The sequence below is a fragment of the Tetranychus urticae genome, chromosome 1 (assembly GCF_039701765.1).
Source record: "Tetranychus urticae isolate SD_2017Ah chromosome 1, NJAU_TeUrti_SD_1.0, whole genome shotgun sequence".
Taxonomy (NCBI): domain Eukaryota; kingdom Metazoa; phylum Arthropoda; class Arachnida; order Trombidiformes; family Tetranychidae; genus Tetranychus; species Tetranychus urticae.
This window is the reverse complement of record NC_142958.1, coordinates 21,598,147-21,621,809: the sequence shown is the minus strand read 5'-3', so window position 1 is coordinate 21,621,809 and position 23,663 is coordinate 21,598,147. Positions and strand designations below refer to the sequence as shown.

Genomic DNA, 23,663 nt, shown 5'->3' with positions numbered 1-23,663 from the left:
AAGTAACTAGAATACAACCAAACTTAAAAAGGAAACGGAAAGCTGCATATACCAGCTATTTCTGCAGCGCCATCTATTTAAAAAGAATAGAACTGACGCCATCAAGCCGAAAGCCACTAACAAGCCACTAACAAGCCACTAACAAGCCACTTGTAAGATTGGCTAGAAGGAGCCAAGCTTGTAAGCGCTCATTTCTTGCATAACTCTTTAATTTCAACATGCAACCTGTCGCAGTTTAATTAACTTGTTGATACCATCAAAATGTCATCGAAAACACCACCCAAAATTGGAACTACTCCCCTTGCTTTTTTAGATGTGCTTAAGCAGGTCACATCTTTTAGGGTAACATCAGTTTTTAGTTCTCGTTCACCTACCCAAATCGACAACTACATCTTTAAGCTCCATTCAACCGTGACAATTTTAATTCTATCAATCTCCATCGTTTTTGTTGGTATGAAACAGTACTTTGGAGACCCAATCGAATGTTTAAATGCTGGTTCCCCTCAACTAACTCAAGCTCAGATGCAACATTTTTGCTGGATGGAAGGAGCGTTCACCATTATCAGTAGATATTCAGGGAATCCAGAACGTCTAGCTGAAGTGACGGGACTGGACAATGCCTACCCTGGGATAAAAAGTTACCATCCACACAAAGGTGATCTTAAAATGCCCCATAAATACTATCAATGGGTTTATTATATATTATGCATTCAGTGTATCCTATTTTATGCGCCAAAGTACTTATGGAAGAGAAGAGAAGGAGGTAGACTACAAGATCTCATCGATAAAATCAAAGATCGACACATTCTGCAGTACGAGGGTCTAGACCGATTTCAGGTGGTCCAAGACACTTTAGATGTGATGCTGATTGCTGACGAGTTTTTTAGCTGGATTTTTTTCTCGGAGCTGCTATACCTTTTACATCTCGTGATGGAGATATTTTTCCTGAATGCATTTCTTGGTGGCAAATTTTTATTGCTCGGTTTTCAATGGCTTCACTATACGCTCAACTCTGATAATATTGCATTCGATCCGTTGATTAGGATGTTTCCTCGTCTAACTAAATGCTCATTTCATAAGTATGGTACTTCTGGTTCCCTAGAGACTTACGACACACTATGTTTCATGCCATTAAACATAGTCAACGAGAAAGTTTTTGTGATACTTTGGTTTTGGTTTTTGGCTCTTCTTCTCGCTACAATTTATCATATTTTTATTTATCGAACTATTATGATCTCAATACCTTGGTATCGATACAAAAGACTTGCAGCTATAGCCCCAACTGCGAATAAACGTTTTTTGAAAAAAATATCTAAACGTCCTGGTCGGTGGTTTGTAATGAATACAATTGCAGCTAACTTAAAGCCTTATTTCTTTAGAGATCTCCTCGATAGACTTCAAGAAGATCACTTCACTGAAAAACTCTGCCTTGAAACCAAAGTGACTATGAATAATTTTATTGTCGATGGTAAAGTACCAGTTGGTAATACTTTCATCGTTGCAGTGGAAAAAAAGAAAGAAAAGGATAAAGATTCATCCAAGAAGAAGAAAAAGGATAAGGATAAAGACAAGGATAAAGACAAGGATAAAAGCCCATTTACAGATTCAGGTGCAAAGGAAGAGACTTCGGATTGGCCCGATTCTACAACCGACACTACGACAACGAAAGATACTTCTGGTTGGGGTGACTGGGGTAATGAATGGGATTCTAAAGATCCTAAATGACATCACGACAAATTAGCTATTAGTCAGTAGTTAGTTTCCACTAGACTTTCCAATTTCAGACAAAAAATACTTTAAACTCAAAATATCTCAATTAGTCAACAAGTTCAAAATGATTAAGAAAGACAAAAATGTCATTTAACTGTTTATACTCATCGTAATTATAATGGTGACTATCAAATGAACAAACTAACAAGGTTAGTTTAACTGGTCAAAATTCATCATAATGACACTTAATCGCCATGCTAGTCAAGCTTAAATTTAAAGTCAAATCTTCAAACTTCCATTTAATGCAATATTTAATCAATTGGCTCATCTTTTCGTTGATCACCATCATCGTTATTCTCATTGTTTATCTATTCATTTTTCTTGCCGTTAAATCATTATAGCTCTATTTTCATACGTTTCTTGTTTAATACTTAACTCTCTAGAGTTATCAAATTAAACTACAATCAAAACCCCTCTTTGTATTAACTTTTTCATAATATAAACTTTTTCAAAATATATTGCAATAAGCTTTGTTGAGTTTATGATAAATTTGCTTCTCTAATTTTGTTTAACATGCTTAAAATAGTTTTTCTTCTTACAAGCTAAGAACGATGTTGAAAGAAGCATTTGTTTTATTCAAGTTAAAACAATACCAAGCATTCATAAGAGCTTTCAAATATGCTATCATGTTGAGCTTGCAACAGCAAGAAGTGTCAGTGCAAGTGACAGTTGATAATCAGATAATTAAAGCGATTCGAATAAGCTTTCGTTTGATTTTTTAGCACTTTCCAGCTCAGATAAAAAAAACTGAACAAGTTCAATTAGAGCTATCAGTTTGTCTTAGCTACTTGTTTTCATTGATAATCTTTAATTGATAATATTTATATTTTCTGCTAAATGGTCAATGGACCCAAGATAATTATTTATTAGAGTCTATTTGAATCTCAAATAGCAAATAGAGAGCAAATAAATAAACAATTGAATTCATCATCAATATTGCTGATAAAGCAATTCAATCTTGATCCAATAAATGGTCAATTTTAAGTATCACCGCAGTAAGACAAGAAAACAGAACTGTAATTAGAAATTTTTAAAATCATTTACTTTATTAAAATAATGGCAGTGAGAATTTTGTTTATCGTCATGATAAATATGGCATGGGGAGTCGATTAGAAATACAACAAAGATGATAATGATGCTTTCAGTCTTTGAAATAAACATTGAAATGTCAGTTTGAATATTGACAGATCAGAGTACAAAGTACAATGAACACGAAATGTAAACAGTCAATATTTACCAAACAATACCAAGATTGTCATTTTTAGTTTCTTCCACTGGCCAACCATCGTCCTTAGTATTAGTATCATCTCCCCAGCCATCCGAAGCATTGTTCTTATTAGCATTTTCTTCACCAGAACTTGTTGGCTGTTCTTGAGTTATAAATCCAGGCGGTGGCGGCTTCGATTTGGGAGGTGCTGTTGGTGCGGTACAAGGAACTTTACCATCGACAACGAAATCATTCATGGTCACTCTGCTATCAAGGCGGAAATTTTTGGTGTAATGATCTTCTTGCAGTTTATCGAGAAGGTCTGCGAAGTAATAAGGCTTTAAGTTTGATGCAATTGTATTCATTACAAACCACCGACCAGGACGCTTAGATATTTTTTTCAGAAAACGTTTATCCGCAGCTGGAGCAAGAGCTGTGAGTCTTTTGTACCGATACCAAGGTATTGAGATCATAATAGTTCGATAAATAAGAATATGATAAATTGTAGCTAGTAAAAGAACCATAAACCAAAACCAAAGCATTATAAAAACTTTCTCGTTGACTATGTTTAATGGCATGAAACATAGTGTGTCGAAAGTCTCTAGAGAACCAGAAGTACCATACTTATGGAATGCGCATTTGGTCAGACGGGGAAACATCCTAATCAATGGATCGAATGCAATATTATCAGAGTTGAGTGTATAGTGAAGCCATTGAAAACCGAGCATTATAAATTTTCCACCAAGAAATGCATTTAGGAAAAATATTTCCAATACGATATGTAAAAGGTAGAGAATTTCTGAGAAAAAGATCCAGCTAAAAAACTCGTCAGCAATCAGCATCACATCTAAAGTATCTTTGACTACAAGGAATCGGTCTAGACCCTCGTACTGAAGAATGTGTCGGTCTTTGATTTTATCAATCAGATCTTGTAGTCTTCCTGCTTCTCTTCTCTTCCATAAGTACTTTGGTGCATAAAATAGGATACATTGAATGCATAATATATAATAAACCCACTGGTAGTATTTATGGGGCATTTTAAGATCACCTTTTTGTGGATTGTAGCCTTTTACTCCAGGATAGGCATTGTCCAGTCCAGTCACTTCACCTAGGCTTTTTGGATGCCCTGCATAACTACTAATGATGGTGAACGCTCCTTCCATCCAGCAAAAATTTTGCATCTGAGCTCGAGTTAAAGTAGCTGAGTCAGGATTCAGACATTCGATTGGGTCTCCAAAATACTGTTTCATACCAACAAAAACAGTGGAGATGGTTAAAATGTAAATGGTTACCGTAGAATGGAGCTTGAAGATGTAGTTGTCGATTTGTATGGATGAACGAGAACTAAAAACTGATGTAAACTTCAAAGATGTGACCTGCTTTAGCACATCCAGAAAAGCAAGGGGATTACTTCCAATTTTGGCTGGTGTTTTGGATGACATTTTGATGAGATCAAAAGAAATGAAACTTTAGGCTTTGTCACTGGGTCAAAATCAAAAAATAAAATAAGAAAGTTGGACCACAACCTGTTAGTACGGACAAAGAAAGAGGGAGGCACCGCTAAATATCTTTGTATTTGTTCTTTATCTTCTGCGACTTCCTCTTTCACTTTCTTTGATATTCAGCTTCTCATCGCTCCTACTTACGAGTAACGAATAGCAATCATATTTGAGAAGAGTCATCAAGCCACCAATGAATCAAAAATAATTTTGACAACTTTCGAGCAACTGTTGATTGATTATATAACAGATAAATCAAATGATAGATGGCGATCTTGATACAAAAAATGTGATATAAAAATAAAACGCTAGTTCTTTTGCTGCCATCTACTGGGTTTGACAGGATCATCATTTTATTCTGAATGTTTTGGATGGGCCTGATGCCTTTTTTCAACTGTAAAAACTGTTTAATTTTATCACCTGTTTGAAGTTGAATCTGTTTTGAATTTCTCACTATCTCATTTCTTGAGTTTGAGTGCTTAAAAATATGGCTGAAGGTGACAGGCCATCATCATCTGCTGGTAACCGGCGACGGACTGGTTTAAAACAATCTCTGAGTGTTGATAATGCGTGCATATTTGAAATGGAAGGACTCGACTTTGAAGGTGATTTTAACAATTTCAATTCGGCTAGTAAGTCAAGTCACAGGACAAGAGATGACAATGAATTAACTAGTGATTCAAGTGGCAGAAATGGTGACAACAACGATAACAACAATAATAGAAAAAGAAATAATGTTGAATATAATGATACTGACGAGGATGAGGAAGATAAGAACAATGAAGACGATGATGATGAAGATAATTGTGATCAGAGGGATGTTAGAAATATGTTCGACAGAATGAGCCTGGACTCTAAGTGTACTAGACAGTTTGCTACCTCTTTACCTATTCAAGTGCCTATTTGGAAAACATCTCCCCTTGTCCAAGAGTCTGACGATGGTGATGACGAACAAAATGTAAGATAATTTTAATTTTATTGCTATCGATTTCCATTTAAGTCGACCTCTTTCCGTATCCTATTCTGTTTTACCTTCGCCTTTCCTTGTTTATCATTGACGTTTCAACCGTCATCCGATTCTCAGAATTAGTTTAGATTTCATTAAAATAACTGGTCCAATCAACTAACTTTAAAAATGCTTTATTTTAGATTAACTTTGACAAGGATCCAATGAAAATTGCAGAAAGCTTACGTGCATTGGCATGGAGTGTCAAAGATGGCACGGAAATGTTCGGTGATCTTCCCCGTCATCGTCTCAAACCAAGGCCTATCTAATGAATCGCTAAATTCCTGCGATTTGTTTATATAAATTTCTTTTTTCACCTTTTCTCTGTTCCTCTTTGCATCCCCTGCTTTTGTTTTTTCTCTCTTTCCATCGCTTTTTTGCCTTCAATCTCATATTGTAATACTGTCATACAATAAAAGTAAACAACAATCATCTTCTTCTTTCTTTCTCTTCTTTAAATTCCTTATCCTCATTTGAGTATTTTTTATTGATTTTCCAGTTTTGGATTTGGAATTGTTGCTTCTAATCGTGTTTTAAAGTACCGTTGTAAGCACAAAATGTACAAGTAAATAAACAAATAAAGAAACCAAATTGTAAATTAATCATCACAGAGTTTAATGGATTGTTATTATTAGATGTTTATTGACTTGCATCAGATGTTTAAACCTTTTTGTAGCTTTTGTATCTAAATTGATCGACAAAACAATAATGTGTACCAATAATGAAATGATTAATATATTTGCTATTAACATAATGATCATCCATTACCTGAATGTAACTGTCTATCATGCAATATTAAAATAACTTGATATCACAAAATAAGGGACCGGCTTTTTTCCACCACTTTTTTTTACCGTCTTTTCACCGTATTGTCCACCATATTGTCCACCACCCAATCTAACACATCCAATACATCCACCAAATCAAACATTATCACTTTTTAAAGAAACTTTTCTCAACAAAATTGTCCACCACTTCAGAGTGGCTTTTTTTCACCACATTTTTCGACCACTTTAAGAGTGGCTTTTTTCCACCACTGCTTTCGGCCACTTTAAGAGTGGCTTTTTTCCACCACTGCTTTCGGCCACTTTAAAAGTGGCTTTTTTCCACCACTTTTTTCGACCACTTTAAGAGTGGCTTTTTTCCACCACTGCTTTCGGCCACTTTAAAAGTGGCTTTTTTCCACCACTTTTTTCGACCACTTTTTTTGTGGTGGATAAAGTGGTGGATGTGGTGGAAAAAAGCTGGTCGCCCAAAATCTCTTTGAAAGGTTTTTTCATTAATATACGAGTTGATGTGTATTTAATTAATTTATTTTTGATTTGAATAATAACAGCTTAAATATTTTCTTTTTTGTTATACCGATTGTAATAATATGTTATAATGTTCTCAAATTTTGATGAACTATCTCTTAATCTGCAAAAACTGAACAAAAATCCGTAACAAAGGTTGTGACATAGAGAATGAAAAATCTGGGTGAGAATGAAAAGAATGGAAACAACATTATTGAAATAGCGCTAATAGGATAATAAACAACAATAAACTCTTTCCTCTTAAGAATAGATCTGACATGTTTTGTTATCCACCATAAAATACCAGAGAGCAAGAGGAAACGGAAAAAGTGTCATACTGACAGCATTATTCTCAGCAAGAAAGAAGAACAAAAAAGAGAAAACAAAAAGCGATGGTAATTGCTAAAAAATATCGTGGAGTTATTAAGCTTAACACTAATCACCGAGATATTACTTCCAAACTTTTTGAAACAGCTCCATAAAACTGTCATAAATCATGAATGTTATGGCTACATCAAGGCAAACACGTCCAAGCCTTGGAACTGTTCCCTTATAAAAAGCAAAAAATCCTTCATTTTTTGCAATTTGCATAAAACAATCGAATGTGTTTTTGTACTTCTTAGCTTCCAAACCCTGGTAATACAAATTAAAAGAGAAACAAGAAAAAAGAACAAATTACTTGTTAGCTTTCAAATACTATGAGAAAGAAATTTGCATCAAAATTTTACCTGCATACGAGTTTTGACTACATCAATTGGTGTATTACCAAAGACACTTGCAGCGCCAGCAACAACACCAAAACATCCTGTAACGAGTTTATTCACCGGTTTACTGGAATCACCGCCTCTATACCAATCTTTCATAGTTTCCATGACGAAGAAACGAATGGCTTGATTACTTCCTTGCTTCATTATTGTGGCAGTTAAACCTGGAAAGAAAAGAAATCAATTTTATAATTAGTTCCGTGAAACAAAATACTAGTAAATGCTTGATCTTCGCTGGAATCATAAAATTTGATTTAGTCTTTGAGGTCTTTGATTTGCCTGGTTGCATGTTGATGTTTTTCTGTTCATCAGCCAAACTCAAATTAGTTTTTCTCTTATGTAATAATCTTGATATTCAGTTCCAAAAGATAAAGATGGAAAAATTCTTCATGTGTATGCGTAGTGCAGATAAGTTCGTGAGCTTCAGAAAAAAATAGTGTAAATCGAATAGAAAGAAAATTGAGTAAATGTGAGAAAAGAGAAAAGGTTATTAGGTACATTAAGAGAGAAATATGTAAATTTGAATAGCTGACAAGTTTTTTTTGTTTACAACTGGCTAAAGAGGGCTTACAAAAATATTGTTTTTCTAAGAAATAGTTAAATGTACTTTACAAAAATCCAAGCCAAGTGAAGAATAACTTAACTTACAAATATAGCCTACAATAACTTATATTTTAAATCAAGGGCCACCATTTTTCAAGCATTATTACATAGTTGTAGCAACTAAAAGGGGTAATTGGTCTTATAAAGCAAATCAAGGTTTTTACCTTGATAAGTTCCTTTTATGCCTTCTTCTTTAACAATGCACCCAACTCCATGGAAGAAACCTTTGTATTTAGGCTTAAGACTCTGTTGATCATTAATGAATTTGACTTTAACTGTTTCCATGGGGGTAACAGCAAGTATAGCTTCACAAACACCAGCACCAAGACCACATAAGAGTCTTTGAGATACACCAAGATTTCCTTTAGAATCAACATTTCTCTTCTTAAGCTCTTCAAAGGCTCCGAACCTATCAGATAAGGGCAATCAAAATTAGTTTCATTCAGTTAATGATGGCAATCCATGATTACTAACCTGACAGCTGATTTTGGTATACTACCATAAAGTAAAACTGATAAACCACGATATAAACCAGGAACACCATGACTTCGGACCGTTTGACGGACTACATCGACAATTCCATTGTATCTGGGTTTAGCTGATCTTTCATCAAGCTGTAATTGAGTTTTAACATACTCAGTTGGAAATGTAATACAAATCTCAATGGCTCCAGTGATTCCACCTTGAAACGAGAAAAGATGATAAGAAGAAAAAATTTATATGAGAAACACAATTTAGTATAAAATAGATGAATCATTGACCATGAAAATAATGAGGTAAATTATCAAGAATCTTCAAGGTGCAAGTATTATAAATACTGATGATGGCGATAACCATTTGAATTGGTAATTTAATCATGCTTACCTGCTACGATACCCTTAATGGCTGCTTTGGGACGAGGTTGAGATGTGGCAGAAGAAGCTGGAGAAACCGTTGTTTGAACCATGTTTGTTATCAATTGTAGGTTATATTAAACTTATGTTATATAAAACTTAGGGTTACCCAAAACAGAAAATATATATAATTATTTATATATATCTTTTAATGGCACAACCTTGTAACTTTAATTAATCATAGACAGCAGATTAGCTACAAAAACATCTACTACAAGAATAAGAAATAAATTTTAAAATAAAACGCTGACAATCATTATTGTAGGTATCTGGTCGAGCTGCTTTTATGTTGTTGTTGTTTTGGTTGATGGTGATGGTGAACGCGGTGGTCTTTTGAAAAAAAGAAAAAGATAGACTATTAAAACAAGGAATATGATTTTTGATCAAGATGGTTCTTAAAGGGTAGTGGGGTGATAACACGATAGAAACGGTATGTGAAAAGGCAAGATAAAGAGCAGTGATAAAAGTCAAAGAGGAGATAATTCACAACCACAATTGCTTGATGAGGCTTTTTTTGTTACATAAAATATATTGATAGTGTTTCCAAGTCACTGCTGACTTAGTTACATCAGGGTAGAATGGTTAAGAATGGAGTTAAAGCTTATAGTAAAGGAATGAAGCTGGTTTAGTGTTATGATGATGCTTCTGGTGATGATGATAGTAATGTAGAGAAAGGTGAAAGATGATGAGAAAGAGAGGGATAACAGATGAGGAAGAAGGAAAATTAATAGGGAAAGCTTGACTGTAAGCAAGTTTAATAGACAAATAAAGACGCATAAGGAAAAACTGGGTTAGAGAGATGAAAGAGAGAGAGAGAGGAAAGATAGGATAGAAATCAAAAAGAAAGTTCAATTTTTAAAGAGGCTACACATTTATTCATCGAAATCTATCTACCTTTTACTCGATGTAGCATCCAAAATATCTCGATACTCTTCAATATTATCAGGCCAAAGCTTGACTCCTAAAAACACTGGATATTTTGCGTGAGGGTTGAAATTTCTTCCTATAGCATAAACGATAAGCAGAATGAAACCCAAAGAGAGAGAGAGAGCCCTCAGTTTTCGCTTTTGTTTGACACTAACACTTTCTGGTGGACCAAAGGAACCCTCATAACGAAAATATAACCAACGAGCTTGCAAACGGTCCAAAAGTCTTTCAATTTTATTGAGTAATGGGTTGTTAAATCTACCACCTCCTTGTCCCACGCTGGAATAACATGCACACTTGAGCTGTTTCCCTAAAAGATTGTGTTGCCTTTGGACGTGAAAATATTGTCTACTTAATAAACATCTAGTCCAACCATATACCTGAGGATTGACACTTTTACCAAGATGTTGAAAACGTGATTGATTAACTAATTTGAAAATAATTGGAGACATCAGAGTTACCGGTAAACTGTTACAATATTAGAAAGATTTTTTCACAGCTTTACCAGTTTGCTCTTGGGGGTGAACTTAACAGTTGATGCAATCCAAAACCTAGCTTGATGTTTTTTATCTCCAAAAAGGCATAAAGGGCATAAAGCTTGAAAAATATTCAATCAACCCTTTCTGAGTTTAGATATTGAACTAAAAGTGTATTGAAATTACAAAATTAGATGATAAAGCAACATTTGATATTAATAAATTGATCTGGTCAACCATTACCATTGGGAAAAATGAGTTAAAGTTTGAGACAAGTTTCGTTTAGATGAGTATTCAGTTTGCAGTTTTGATCCCATGATCATGTAAATTGAAATAGTCAACTTTCCTTGATTGAAATATGATGAAAACGTCAGAAAAATTAAGTATTTCAGTTTAAAATGAATTAATTAAATCAACAAGCAAATTTTCATTCTTCGGACGAATTTGAAAAAACCGCTTTTTCTTTTACGTATTTTCATACTCCGCCCCTCACACGAACTTTCTGCCAAAATAAACATATGGTAAACATGCTTTATGGCTGTAAACATATGTTGTTTCCTAATTAGTCTATTAATTTTGTGACTTTTTTTCCTTAGTTCAACTCAATTTAACACTTTGACCCTTTTCATTATGACCCATGTGAATCTTAACGACGGCAGATACACTGCCACTCTTTTTAAATCACATATTGAAAACAACGATACTAGTGAATGCGATGACGATGAACAATGGACTATTGAAATATTTGAAAGAGATTTGGATATAACCATCGTTAAAAATGATGAAAATCTTATGGAAATTGAATTTTTAAATATTGATGCTCCTATAGTGAACGCATTTAGACGTATCATTATGTCTGAAATTCCCACAATGGCTATTGAAAAGGTTTTCATTGGAGAAAATACAACCATTTTCCAAGATGACTTTTTGGCCCACAGATTAGGCCTGATTCCAATTAAAGCGGATCCTCGATTATTTGAATATCGTGATGAAAATGATATGGAAGGTACTCCTCAAGACACTATCGAATTGTCTTTAAAGATTAAGTGTGTCAAAAATCCAGAAGCATCTAAAGAAACCGGCGTTACTGATTTATATCTGAACAGAAATGTTTACTCTAAAAGTATCAAATGGGTGCCTTTAGGAAATCAATCCTCTTTCATAAAGGAGACTATTAAACCTGTTAACGATGATATTCTAATTGCAAAAATATCCCCAGGACAAGCATTGGATTTAAAGCTACATTGTGTTAAGGGAATCGGACGAGATCACGCCAAATTCTCACCTGTTGCTACAGTTTATTATAGATTACATCCGGCAATTGAAATAACAAGACCAATCCATGGAGAAGATGCTAAATTACTTCAGTCTTGTTTCTCTAAAGGAGTCATTGAAGTTAAAAAAGATAGATCTGGTAAAGAAACCGCTGTTGTCGCCAATGCGCGCGATGATTCATTGAGCAGAAATTATTATATGTACAAAAAATTTGAAGATGCAATCAAGATGGGCTTAAAGAAAAACCATTTCATTTTCTACATCGAATCGACTGGCATACTATCATCTGAATCAATATTCAATGAATCTGTTGAAATCCTGATAAGCAAGTGCAGAAACTTGTTGAGAGAAGTACAAGAATTGAAAGAATCTTGAAAGATGGCTAAAAACTTCCCGCTGTGTTGCAAATCCAGATGTAAATTATTTTGTCATGAAAAATATCTTTATGGATTAAAAATAATAATAAATTATGTAAAAATAATAAAGTTACACTAAACGAATTTTTCCAGCTTACAATTGTTAGTAATTCTCAATATTAATCGAATTAGTTGAGAACAATTAAATTAGCAAATTGACGTTCATCGCGATTTTGGTGGCTTACCCGTCTATACAATCATATCTTTATTAGTATTTCAGTCCGGAGGATGGCAGATCAGTCAATCTTAATTATCTAATCTTGAATAAATATGATTTATTGATGTGTCGTATTGGTGATTTGATAGTCGTCTAATTTCATAACCATTGTAATTGTACATATGTTGGCTGAAGAAAACTGAACTGATTCTTCCGTTTCGCTGCAAATCTGATACTTATTTTCGTGCTTCAAGTTCACATTTTTCCAACAATACATATTTTTCATGACTAATTAAAATATAACAAGTGATCTTATCTGTAAATACCATTAAAATGACTGTGAAAAGAAGACAAGAAAAGAAAGTATTATATGGCAATGAATCATGGAACAAGAGGTAAAGCAGATCTTTCTATTCAATTTAAAGATATTTAATTACGGGAATCAATCTCAACTAATAACTTTATTCTCCGTTTCAGATTGTCTACCTTTTTCATCTCAAATTGGACTATTATGCTCATCGTGATCAATTTGCTCATCTTTCTCTGGCTTTTAAAGTCTCAGAATCAAAATATGACTCCAGGTAACTGCGTGAAGGAAAATCAAGACGGTAACTTTGTTTTAGATGTATTCTAATAAATTGTTATGTTCTTTGGAATTCAATTTTTAATGTTTTACTTACAATACTTACAATTATCAGTTTTCCAGTCTGATTCGCCTCTTCAGTCGGTGCAGACAGCCCAAGCTGTTCGATTTCCAGATGTACATCAATCAGCTCTTCAACCCGAAGGCTGCTTAACACTTTATTGGCAAGATTTTTCAAAGCAATTCAACAAACAGTGTTTTAGTGATTATTACGACAATGACGAGATCCATCTACAGAGAGAAATCAATCGTTTAGCTTCATGTTATGAATCTGTCAACAATTTTTATAAAAACCCAAATACTTATTTTAATTTTTTACCTGTTCGCATATTTCCATCTACACACAAAAAAATCATCTCCTTTTCATTGTATGGCTCATCCGATCGTTATTTTGGTAGCATTGTTAAAATAATTCGACTGTACAAGACTTTATTACCGGATTGGATTCCAAGGTTTTGGCTTGGATCAGACGTGCCTTTTATCCTAGTCAATCGCATAATCTATGAAGGTGCCGAAGTAATTATCGTCTTCCAACAACCAATCAATGAAACAGAATCAAGAAAACCAAGTTACCATGGGATGTTTTGGCGATTTTTTGTTGCTGATGATGTTAACGTCGAGCGATTTATAATACGAGACGCCGATTCCATGCCAATTCAACGGGAAATAGATGCCATCAACCAATGGATTCAAGATAAAACAATGTTCCATGTAATGAGAGATCATCCTCAACATGCCATTGAAATATTGGGAGGAATGTGGGGAAGTTTGGTTAATCCCACAGTACTCAATATTACACAGTTGTATGGGAGGGCATTAAAGGCTGGCTATAGTGCACTTGACGGAAGAGGACCTGATCAAGGTTTTCTGCAAAAATATGTTTGGCCGATCGCTAAAACAATAATGACTTGCCATGCATCATATCGTTGGAAATGGGTTGATAACAGAGGATGCAAAGATTTTCCTACCCCTAGAGTGGGTAAATCTTTTATCGGAGAAATAGTAGGAGACTACGGAAAAAATATTCCCATTAAATAGCCAATATTAATAATATATTAATATAAATAGTGCAATTTTTAAATTAAATTATACAAAACTCGTTTAACAAAATTCGTAAAACACCCAATCATTTACTTGCAGTAGAAACACCTCAGAGATCTAAATTATGATAAAATCAATATTAGGTTTCCACTCATGGTCGACCAATTTTGATTCTGTACATCTTATGATCATTGACTACAAATTGGTTTTAGATTGAAAAAAGGTGAAATCAATCAGTTTGATCATTTTAATGGCAAAATTGATTTCCGACGAGTTTGTGTTCTGAAACAAGCAGAAGTAGCCTGAGTAACACATGAATTGACGTGTTGCTGGGTTGATTTTGCTGAATTTATAAAATGATATGACACATAATGTTGGAAATACATGACTTGTTGACAGAGTAGATTGTTATTGTGAATGTCATTTCAAAGTAGGAAATGAATAGATGAGGCTGCCGCGCGATTTCAAGTATTTTTGACTCATGGTGTAGTTGACAATGCATCTAAAGTTTTGGGTACAGTCAGTATCTTAAATGCCAAGTAAATGCATTAAACAATTGTATTTAAAATAAAATAAACCTTTATGGTTTAGTAATTTAATGTCACAAAAGAATTGTCGATATTTACAGTGGTTTGTGATCAAAATTACATTGATTGTCAATCAAATTGAAAATAAAAAATAATCTAAAAAAATATAACTATTAAGTATATGAATACTCTACAAATTTTGGAAATAAAATAATCTATGAAATACTGAATGATTAGACAAGAATTTAAACTAAGATCTAAATGATCGTCTATGTAACATGCTATTAGATAACATGGGACTTGGAATTAAAATTGGATTTGATGATAAAAGTGATGATTCCAAAAGTGAACGCTTGATTGATGTAGGGAAAACAATTGGACCTGTTGATGGAAGTGATGTTAATGAAGTGGAAGGCAGAGCGACCATTTGATTAAAAGGAAGGTTTTGTGTTGAACTTAAGCTTGGCATTCTAATTATACGATATTTGGCTTTACTTTTGTTACTTCTTTCACTCGAAGACCTTCTTCGAGATTTACTTTTGTTCTTGTTTCTTCTTCTTGAAACCCAGCCATCACCAAAAGCTTTCACTGAATTTATTTTATGATTAGAAATTGATGAATTTTCATCCCAAGATCTTGATTCTAGACGGTCCGAGTCTAGATTGAGGTTATCTCTCGATCGACTTCTAGATTTTGATTTCTTTGATTTGCGCCTTCGATTTCCGTTTTTCCGTGAATTTTTCTTTCTCTCAGCAACTGGTTCGACCACTATTTTAGCCGATTGCTTTGAGGAAATTAACTGGCTTTCTTGTAATTCTTTCTGGTTAAGATAGTCCAACCATGGATCATCAACAATTATAACTGACTCTTTTGTCGTTTTATTGTTCTTATTGACATTCTTGTTTTGATTTTTTGATTTTGATTTAACAATGTTAGATGATTCAATCTTGTAAGCTTTAGTCACATTCAAATCACTTTTACTTGTCAATTGATCAGGCTTTGAAGTGGCCAACGAATGATTCATTGTAACACTTGAGTTGCCTGGTGAACTGGTTTGATTGATTGTTGTGTCTGTAGTTGGATCAAATGTCGGTGTAGCGGTTACTGTTTGAGTCGTGGTCATTGGCTCAGGTGTAACTGCATAGTTAATTTCGGTGGAATTACCAATCCGGACTACATGTGCTTGTGTTGACTCAGCCACTACTTGTTCACCAGAATAATTTGGGTTGTATCCATATTTTGAAGTTTTAGGTTCCTCAACCGATTTATCTTTGTACGTGTAAACTTTACGCTTGATAACTTTATAATCTCCACTTGAATCACCTTCATCCTCTTCGATATATTCATCTTCATCGTCAGAATCACTTGATGCAGTTTCTTTGATTTCAACAATTTTTACTTTTCTCCTAGTGTCTAAAGCTGAAGGAATACCATAATAGCTTGAATCTTCGGTCGAGTCCATTGTCGAGTATTGTCTTTGAGTTTCACTCCAAGGTGAGGCCATTTCTGATCCCATCACAGCCATGGCTGATTCCTCCAACATACCGGGCATTAGATGGCCACCAGTGACTGACATAGAGCTAGCTGGTGGACCAAGAATTTTATGAGAGATCACAATATGTTTCACTGGTTTCTCTTTCTCCTTTTCAATAATCTTAATCTTTTCCACTTTAGGTGATTTATCACTATCCGATGAAGAGTCCGAATTGTATGGTCTTTTACCGCCAACAGCAAAAGTAACACTTAACGGTGATGCACCATCCCATCCACCATGATGTGAGATTAACCCAAATGGTCTTCGGAGAGCACCAAAAAGGTAACCAGAGATAACTGTTTTAGCAATGGTACGATATATTTTAAGAGAATCGTCTTCGGTGTCGTATCCTTTACCAAGCACAATTTTAGGCCTTAACCGTATAATTGGACGTATAGCTTCACAATGTTGACGTAGAAACACAAAAGCGCTGACTAAAACAAAGGAAACATAAACAAGTCTCATCTTGCACTATTACTAATGTTTGCTGTTGAAGTAATCTGTTATGATCTTGCTAGTTGATGTGATGACCGTTGATTCATTCAAATATTAAATTTGTTTGTTTGGTTCAATTTAGTTTTTGTTTCTCTGATTAAAAAAATACAGGAAGAATGTAATGATACAGGTTTGATGAAGAATCGAAAGGAGGTGTTTTTTGTTTACGAACTAAATCAAGACGCAATCAAATTCACTTTTCAAAATTAAAATGATGAAAAGGATAGAATATAAATTGCCAGTCGAGTTATGATTAAAATAGTTGTCTTAATTTTACTGACCGGATTTTTAATAAGGAAGTGCCGTAGGCTGTTTAATCAGGATAACTTTCACTTCTCATTTTGCTTAAAACAAGATTAAGCTAATTTTAGATTTAAAGACATTGAAATGATACTCAATAGCCAAAAAAAGTGAAAGGTAATCAAGTGAACGGATAGTTTTATTATGATTATTTGCTTGATAGCAGGTAATGCTTTCCCATCATTACGATACAATTTAAATCAGAATAACTTATAACTAAGCATTGGCTCACACCAAGAAAACCAAGCTTATTAAATAATGAAAGTTAATTGAAAATCAACAAAACAAATCAGTTCAGTCTATTACCTAAAATTGTCCCTTTCTTGGCTGATGACAAAAATGAGCGTGATCTTCAATTAGTATCAAAAAATTGAATTGGATGAGTCTAATTGATAATTCATGCGGTAATCTTACCGAAATTTGTTGATTTACAATTGACTGAATTTTAAAATTATTAATAGATTAAACCTTTTCGGTAAGGTCCTAGGATTGGTAACACTGGCGTGGCTTTACAAGACTTTTAAATTTTAATCCAATGGAATTAACTCTCATTTCTTAATGAGTTGAAGTTTTATTGACACTCTTAAATTCACTGATATTAAATTAAAGTTGATATGGACAGTCTTAAATGAAGATGAACATGTAGATGAGTTTATTGAAACTGAAACTTATATTTTCTGATAAATGGTCAATAGACCACAGGATAATTATTTGTTAAAGTCTGTTTGAATCTCGAGAGCAAAATAAACAATTGAATTCATCATCAATATTGATGATAAAGCAATTCAATCTTGATCAAATAAATGGTCAACTTTAAGTATTACCGCAGTACGACAAGGAAACAGAACTGTAATTAGAATTTTTTAAAATCATTTACTTTATTAAAATAAAGGCTTGACAATTTTGCTCATCGTCATGATAAATATGGCATATGGAGTCGATTAGAAATATAAAAAAGATGATAATGATGCTTTCAGTCTTTGAAATAAACATTGAAATGTCAGTTTTTGAATATTGAAAGTAAAAACAGAGTACAAAGTACAATGAACACCAAATGTAAACAGTCAATATTTATCAAAACAATATTAACAATATCCTTTTTAGGTTATGGCCAACCATCGTCCTTAGCATTAGTATTATCCCCTCGCCATCCGAAGCATTAGAACGAAGAAAAAGGAACTTTACCATCGACAAGGAAATCTTTCATGCTCACTTTGGGATCATAGCGGAAAATTTCAACGTAATGATCTTTTGGCAGTTTATCGAGAAGGTCTGCGAAGAAATAAGGCTTTAAGTTGTATGCAATCGTATTCATTACAAACCATCGACCTGGATGTTCAGATATTTCTCCCAAAAAACTTGTATCCGCAGTTGGAGCGACAGCTGCAAGTCTTTCCATTCGATACCATGATTCTGAGATTATAAAAGTTCGATAAATAAGAACATGATAGATAGTAGCGAGTAAAAGAGCCATAAACCAAAACCAAAGCATTACAAAAACTTTCTCGTTGACTATGTTTAATGGCATGAAACATATTGTGTCGTAAGTCTCTAGAGAACCAGAAGTACCATATTTGTGAAATGAGCATTTAGTTAGACGAGGAAACATCCTAATCAACGGATCAATATTATCAGAGTTAAGCCATTGAAACCATTGAAAACCGAGCAATAAAAATTTTCCATCAAGAAATGCATTTAGGAAAAATATTTCCATCACGATATGTAAAAGGTATAGCAGTTCCGAGAAAAAAAACCAGCTATATAATTCATCACCAAGCAGCACCACATCTGAAGTATCTTGGACTAATAGGAATCTATCTAGACCCTCGTACTGTAGAATGTGTCTGTCTTTGAGTTTATCGATGAGATCTTGTAGTCTACCTGCTTCTCTTCTCTTCCATAAGTACTTTGGTGCATAAAACAGGATACATTGAATGCATAATATATAAAAAACCCATTGGCTGTGTTTTTGGGGCATTTCAAGATCACCCTTGTGTGGATGGTAGCTTTTTGCCCCTGGACAGGCATTGTCCAGTCCAGTCACTTCAGCTAGGCATTCTGGATCCCCTGAATATTTATAAACACTGGTGAACGCTCCGTCCATCCAGCAAAAATGTTGCATCTGAGCTTGAGTTAGTTGAGGTGAACCAGCATTCAAACATTCAATTGGGTCTCCAAAATACTGCTTCATACCAACAAAAACGATGCAAATTGATAAAATTACAATTGTCACCGTTGAATGGAGTTTAAAGATGTAGTTGTCGATTTGAGTAGATGAACGAGAACTAAAAACTGACATTTTGATGAGATCAACAAGGAAATTACACTGCGACTTGAGATTAGCCGTTTAAGCTCAAACTGCATCAAAGAGTAAAACAACTACAGGGTGTAAAGAAAGTTTTAGCAAGTAAGCTCAGCCCACTTCATTGCGCAGAGATCCTTTTTGGTTTCGCTATGTGAGTCAAACCATTATTTTTAAAAAAACCGCTCTCTCATACGCAAACTTTTGAGTCCCGCCCTACCAAAACTTTCTTTACACCCTGTATTATATACAGTAGTGACGTGTGATATATCGAACCAACCTATATATATCGATATATTCCGTTGAAAAAATGGTAAAGGTAAATGAGGGTAAGTCGGGCGAGAGGTCGGTAAAGTCTATTTTCCGAGCAAAGCCACTTTTTCAGGTTCAGCTTAAGACTGGTGGCAGCTGTTTAAACTGGACTTATATTATAAATTTTAACTTTAAACAATTAACTTAATTTTAAGTAAGGAATGAATGAGTGAATTCAGTAAGGAACTAGCTCTAGTTGTCTCATTCATTTGCTCAACTGTCTTCTTCATTCGCTCTCAGTGTCTCAAAATATTCTCAGCAAACAAAGAGTTTTATGGCTTTTGAACAAACAAAAACAAGTGTCGCATTCAATCGCTCATGTGTCTCGCTCATTCACTCTTACTGTCTCAAACAAACGAAATTTACTGTAAGTTTAAGTTTAAGAAAATAGACTTTACGGACCTTTCGTCCGACTTACCAACATTTTAATTATGAGACTAATTTGGATAGTTAATACATCTCTTAAGATAGAGAGATTCAATTAACTAAATTGATAATTTCAACTAATTATCATTAAAGTCAATTAGGTTTATGTAAAATATATGTTTTTAATAACCTTTCAAGCAAAGTTTGAAAAAACTGGTTAACCAGAATGAATAAAGCCAAGTCCATGCCAGGGAAAATGAGGCAAAAATTTAACTTGCTCGGCAACTCTCAACACCCACAATTAGATTAACCAGGTACCAATGTAAACCTTATAAGGAAGTTTTACATTTTCAAAAGTAAATTTAGATTGTGCTTCTTTGTTTCCATTAAATGCTACTATTTGAATCATCTTGGGGCCAAAATCATCTTGAAATATCAGTTCAACTTTTCCTTTGTTTATTTTGATATAACTGAGGTTAAACATGTTTAATTTTAATAAACTAACTTACCAGAATTGTCCGTCTATTATCATTTTCCTTGTTATCTGGTTAACATTATCAAATTTCTGTCTGTGCTATCGTTTAAGATTCAATAATAAACTAGAGTGTCGAGATAAGGTTCCAAGAAAACTGACTGATTTGTCTAATGTTGTCTTGACCGGATTCATTGAACAAACCTATCCTTCGCTTGATAATGGTGAAATTTACTCGGGATCAGTGCTTGTTAAACGCGTTTTTCGTGGTCCATCAAAATTTCAAGGAAATCGAGTGACAATTGATGGTCTTGGAGATGCTTCATATTGCCAATCAAAAGGACAGAGAGGGGAATCTTGGATTTTTCAATTGTCTCAAATATCAGATGGATATTTTCGCCTAAATGGAACCCTATTAAAGCTTAATCTAGACAATCTGGATCGTATAAATGCTCTAGTTGAAGGTGAGTCTTATAATTAACAACTAATCAGGAGATTGATCAATCAGTTTAAGTAAAATCAACTAAAATTAGCATTGTTGATGCATCGGTTTCAATAGGTAATCATTTGCGTAAGCTTATATAAATCTGGTTAATACTGATAAAACCTGATTGTTTGGTATTACATTCACACAAATATATTAATCACACTAATTGTTTTTCTTGTTTTTAACAGATCATATCTACCGAAAAAGGCCAGATATCGTCGAGTGTAAGTATTTATATTCAAGATAAGGGTTAGTCATAAACAATGAATGGTATCTTAACACAATACCAGATTTTATCATTCAGTTACATTGTAGTTTCAGGATCTTACTTTTCTTATATTCAACGATCATGATACGCAGGATCACATCATATCATTACGATTTCAAGCCAATGTTTTGTGTCATGGCATATCAATATTGTCGGTAATTATATCTGATTGTTCATCTTTTCATTTTAGTGCCATGTGAGAAAAAATATTGTGAAAACAATGGTGTTTGTATTGAGGAGTCATCTGGTTCAGTCAATAGAGTCCGATGTGTTTGCCTGGACTCTTGTCCATCAACTTATGAACCAGTTTGTGGATCCAATGGTGAAACATTTGTAAATGAATGTAAATTACGAATGGAATCTTGTAAACGAGCAATCAATCTATTTGTCCGTTATCCAAGTGCCTGTGATTCAAGGAGGACTGTTAGAGAGGCTGAAACAATTTACAAACCATTGACCAACATATCAACTGAATTGGTCGCAATTTATCGCGAAAAAAATCTATTTTAGATTGAATTATACTTTTAACTTTGTATTGTTTTCAACTCAACTACAGCAATTGAAATATACCCAGAAACTAATCAATTAAATACATGTAAGGGCAATTGTCAAAAAGGAGAAAGAGCAAAGGAAAAATTCCTCATCCTCTTTCTTGTCTCTGTCTTATTCCACTTTCTTCTTTTCTTTTGTAACAATGGGTTTAAGTTTTACCGTCAACAAGATGGCTACATTGAGGATACTTTAGGCGAGGGAAAGAGTAGCGAGAAAAAGGAAAGAGGAAGTTAGTTGGAAGTAATCGCTCAATCCTTACAGTTAGCAAATCTTGGTCTTCAAGACTGTGAAATAAATTTGGTTTTAAGTTAATTTTAGTTTCAATCAATTGTATTGGTTCCATCTCCACTGTTTATCATTAAATTTATCACCTTCACTCAATAATCCCAGTCATTCACCTAACCTCACCCAATTGACTGTGAAATATTCCCAGTGTCACCCTTAAAATACCTGAAATAACAATCTGTAACCGGCATTTCTTACTTGATTCAAAGTTAACCAATTCCTATTGAATAAACATTACAAGTCGCCAGGCTACTCTTTGTGTGTGTCATCATAACCATGAGTTCAATTGATTCTACATCGTCATCTTTTCAATCAACTACAGTATCGGTCAATGAAACTGTCAGTTTCTACATTTAATTCAAAATTGAATATCTTCTGATTTACTTCGAATAAAATCATTATTATGGTTTCATTTCGTTTTTGAACATTTAGCAATATGATTTAAGTTTTTTTTCACAATTTCATCAGGACCATTTAGTAAATTAAGGCTGATTCAAAACATTACCTCTGTCGAAATTTGACGCAAAAGATTTCAAGTTTGTTTTTGATTGAAGGAGAGAGATTTTCGGAATGAAAATAGATCTGAAGATTCATTCAATGCATGAAATTCTAAATCTGTGAAAAAAATTTAATTATCGTTGCTATCTTAATTGCAATCAGTCTTAGAAGTAGAAAATCATAGAAATTTTAGTTCATCCAATAGATGGCGCTCCTAATTTTTCGCTTATTTTGGCCTGATTCCATTGTTCTAAGAACTTTTAAACGAATTTTCCTATCATTTTTGAACCTTATAAGCCGCATTCATTATCGGATATGAAAATGATGTTCAATTTTTGCCATTTTAACCTCTTCAAAAATTCTAGCATTTAAACTTAACTTATTTAGAGAGCGGTGACTGACTTTGAAAGGTCTGAAAAACACGAAGAAGACAATAATTTTATATTTTGAGTGCATTTATAGCTAGATTATACATTAGTTTATTGTTTTCTCGAATTTCAAAATTAAAAAATTGTAATAACTTTGCAGCATCGAAAAAGCTGACTGACAGTTTCATTGACCGATACTGTACTTCTGGTGTTCAAACCGAGGGTCTTGTTCAACAACCAAATAACGATAACAGTAACAATAACAATAACAATAATGATAATGGTGACAATGTTTTCTTGGCCCAACCTTTTGTACCTAATTATCATGCTTATCGACCGAAGTTACAAAAATTTAATGGACATGACAGGTCAGTAACTATTGAAAATTGGTTTAAATATTATGAGTTGACTGCTAAACGTTATCATTGGTCATTAACTGAGAAGTTTGATCTTCTAAGTGCGTATCTTGAAAAAGATGCATTGAATTTTACCTTGATTGCCACAATGATGACTTTGAAACCATTAAAAATAAACTCATTTCACGATTCGGAGTCAAAACTGTGGATCAAATTGTAGAGTTTGATCGATTGAAGTACCATCAAACTAAAGGTATCGATGAATATTTTGAAGTTAAAAAGAGATATGCTAGTTTGGCTGGCTTGACTGAAACTCAGACTGTTGCTCTGATGATTGAACATTTGGATGACAATTTGAAAAGATGTTTCATTGGCCATCGAGTGAATACCTTTTGTAATTTCTATGCGATTGCAAAGTCTGCTGAAAGTCAGTTACCTCGTCAATCCAACCTACCATCTTCATTTAAGAATAACAACTATGCTGTTAACAGCAAACCATTGAAATTTAACCCACCAAAAGTTGGAACTGGTCAACCATCAAGTTCAATGAAAAAAACACCCAAAGGACAATG

General features: G+C 33.9%; 8 protein-coding genes across 10 annotated transcripts; 5 read left to right on the top strand and 3 right to left on the bottom strand.

Moving 5' to 3' along the window:
- The first annotated feature begins 261 nt into the window (after positions 1-261).
- On the top strand, positions 262-1,725 carry LOC107362196 (innexin inx2). The gene has a single exon (XM_025160904.2). The coding sequence runs from the start codon at positions 262-264 to the stop codon at positions 1,723-1,725; it is 1,464 nt and encodes a 487-aa protein (XP_025016672.1).
- Positions 1,726-2,790: 1,065 nt separating this feature from the next.
- LOC107362197 (innexin inx2-like) lies at positions 2,791-4,475 on the bottom strand. The gene has a single exon (XM_015929214.2). The coding sequence runs from the start codon at positions 4,417-4,419 to the stop codon at positions 3,004-3,006; it is 1,416 nt and encodes a 471-aa protein (XP_015784700.1). The 5' UTR covers positions 4,420-4,475; the 3' UTR covers positions 2,791-3,003.
- Positions 4,476-4,812: 337 nt separating this feature from the next.
- On the top strand, positions 4,813-5,914 carry LOC107362660 (uncharacterized). The gene is made up of 2 exons (XM_015929760.3): positions 4,813-5,434; positions 5,626-5,914. The coding sequence occupies exons 1-2, from the start codon at positions 4,964-4,966 to the stop codon at positions 5,749-5,751; spliced, it is 597 nt and encodes a 198-aa protein (XP_015785246.1). The 5' UTR covers positions 4,813-4,963; the 3' UTR covers positions 5,752-5,914.
- An 865-nt stretch (positions 5,915-6,779) lies between these two features.
- sea (mitochondrial citrate transporter scheggia) lies at positions 6,780-10,479 on the bottom strand. Of its 2 annotated transcripts, XM_015929759.3 has the most exons (6): positions 9,929-10,479; positions 9,006-9,364; positions 8,616-8,823; positions 8,306-8,550; positions 7,503-7,702; positions 6,780-7,407 (listed from the first exon to the last, which is right to left on the bottom strand). In XM_015929759.3, the coding sequence occupies exons 2-6, from the start codon at positions 9,085-9,087 to the stop codon at positions 7,225-7,227; spliced, it is 918 nt and encodes a 305-aa protein (XP_015785245.1). In that variant the 5' UTR covers positions 9,088-9,364; positions 9,929-10,479; the 3' UTR covers positions 6,780-7,224. The 2 variants fall into 2 exon arrangements, with proteins under 2 accessions (XP_015785245.1, XP_015785244.1); XM_015929758.3 differs by lacking the exon at positions 9,929-10,479 and having other exon boundaries at positions 9,006-9,691.
- Positions 10,480-10,921: 442 nt separating this feature from the next.
- Polr1C (RNA polymerase I and III subunit C) lies at positions 10,922-12,212 on the top strand. The gene has a single exon (XM_015929826.3). The coding sequence runs from the start codon at positions 11,068-11,070 to the stop codon at positions 12,085-12,087; it is 1,020 nt and encodes a 339-aa protein (XP_015785312.1). The 5' UTR covers positions 10,922-11,067; the 3' UTR covers positions 12,088-12,212.
- A 16-nt stretch (positions 12,213-12,228) lies between these two features.
- Positions 12,229-14,038, top strand: LOC107362707 (uncharacterized). Of its 2 annotated transcripts, none has more exons than XM_015929824.3 (3): positions 12,229-12,680; positions 12,763-12,893; positions 12,984-14,038. In XM_015929824.3, exons 1-3 carry the CDS (start codon positions 12,619-12,621, stop codon positions 13,964-13,966), a joined length of 1,176 nt encoding a protein of 391 aa, XP_015785310.1. In that variant the 5' UTR covers positions 12,229-12,618; the 3' UTR covers positions 13,967-14,038. The 2 variants fall into 2 exon arrangements, with proteins under 2 accessions (XP_015785310.1, XP_015785311.1); XM_015929825.3 differs by having other exon boundaries at positions 12,425-12,680; positions 12,763-12,866.
- A 3,640-nt stretch (positions 14,039-17,678) lies between these two features.
- LOC107362496 (innexin inx2-like) lies at positions 17,679-20,011 on the bottom strand. Its single transcript, XM_015929578.3, has 2 exons — positions 19,996-20,011; positions 17,679-19,204 (listed from the first exon to the last, which is right to left on the bottom strand). The coding sequence occupies exon 2, from the start codon at positions 19,122-19,124 to the stop codon at positions 17,985-17,987; it is 1,140 nt and encodes a 379-aa protein (XP_015785064.1). The 5' UTR covers positions 19,125-19,204; positions 19,996-20,011; the 3' UTR covers positions 17,679-17,984.
- Positions 19,607-22,114, top strand: LOC107362498 (agrin-like). Its single transcript, XM_015929579.3, has 3 exons — positions 19,607-20,741; positions 20,953-20,988; positions 21,223-22,114. Exons 1-3 carry the CDS (start codon positions 20,288-20,290, stop codon positions 21,540-21,542), a joined length of 810 nt encoding a protein of 269 aa, XP_015785065.1. The 5' UTR covers positions 19,607-20,287; the 3' UTR covers positions 21,543-22,114.
- The last annotated feature ends 1,549 nt before the right edge of the window (positions 22,115-23,663 follow it).

What these genes read in the sequence shown, in the direction of transcription:
- Polr1C (XM_015929826.3), top strand. Translation starts at nt 11,068, where the DNA reads ATGACCCATGTGAATCTTAACGACGGCAGATACACTGCCACTCTTTTT.
- LOC107362660 (XM_015929760.3), top strand. Translation starts at nt 4,964, where the DNA reads ATGGCTGAAGGTGACAGGCCATCATCATCTGCTGGTAACCGGCGACGG. An exon ending in ATGGTGATGACGAACAAAAT is followed by an intron (nt 5,435 to 5,625) that starts GTAAGATAATTT and finishes GCTTTATTTTAG; the next exon opens with ATTAACTTTGACAAGGATCC.
- LOC107362498 (XM_015929579.3), top strand. Translation starts at nt 20,288, where the DNA reads ATGTTTAATTTTAATAAACTAACTTACCAGAATTGTCCGTCTATTATC. An exon ending in TATAAATGCTCTAGTTGAAG is followed by an intron (nt 20,742 to 20,952) that starts GTGAGTCTTATA and finishes TGTTTTTAACAG; the next exon opens with ATCATATCTACCGAAAAAGG. An exon ending in AAGGCCAGATATCGTCGAGT is followed by an intron (nt 20,989 to 21,222) that starts GTAAGTATTTAT and finishes TTTTCATTTTAG; the next exon opens with TGCCATGTGAGAAAAAATAT.
- LOC107362196 (XM_025160904.2), top strand. Translation starts at nt 262, where the DNA reads ATGTCATCGAAAACACCACCCAAAATTGGAACTACTCCCCTTGCTTTT.
- LOC107362496 (XM_015929578.3), bottom strand. Translation starts at nt 19,124, where the DNA reads ATGTCAGTTTTTAGTTCTCGTTCATCTACTCAAATCGACAACTACATC.
- LOC107362707 (XM_015929824.3), top strand. Translation starts at nt 12,619, where the DNA reads ATGACTGTGAAAAGAAGACAAGAAAAGAAAGTATTATATGGCAATGAA. An exon ending in AATGAATCATGGAACAAGAG is followed by an intron (nt 12,681 to 12,762) that starts GTAAAGCAGATC and finishes TCTCCGTTTCAG; the next exon opens with ATTGTCTACCTTTTTCATCT. An exon ending in CGTGAAGGAAAATCAAGACG is followed by an intron (nt 12,894 to 12,983) that starts GTAACTTTGTTT and finishes TACAATTATCAG; the next exon opens with TTTTCCAGTCTGATTCGCCT.
- sea (XM_015929759.3), bottom strand. Translation starts at nt 9,087, where the DNA reads ATGGTTCAAACAACGGTTTCTCCAGCTTCTTCTGCCACATCTCAACCT. An exon ending in CATTAAGGGTATCGTAGCAG is followed by an intron (nt 8,824 to 9,005) that starts GTAAGCATGATT and finishes TCTCGTTTCAAG; the next exon opens with GTGGAATCACTGGAGCCATT. An exon ending in CATAAAAGGAACTTATCAAG is followed by an intron (nt 7,703 to 8,305) that starts GTAAAAACCTTG and finishes TTTTCTTTCCAG; the next exon opens with GTTTAACTGCCACAATAATG.
- LOC107362197 (XM_015929214.2), bottom strand. Translation starts at nt 4,419, where the DNA reads ATGTCATCCAAAACACCAGCCAAAATTGGAAGTAATCCCCTTGCTTTT.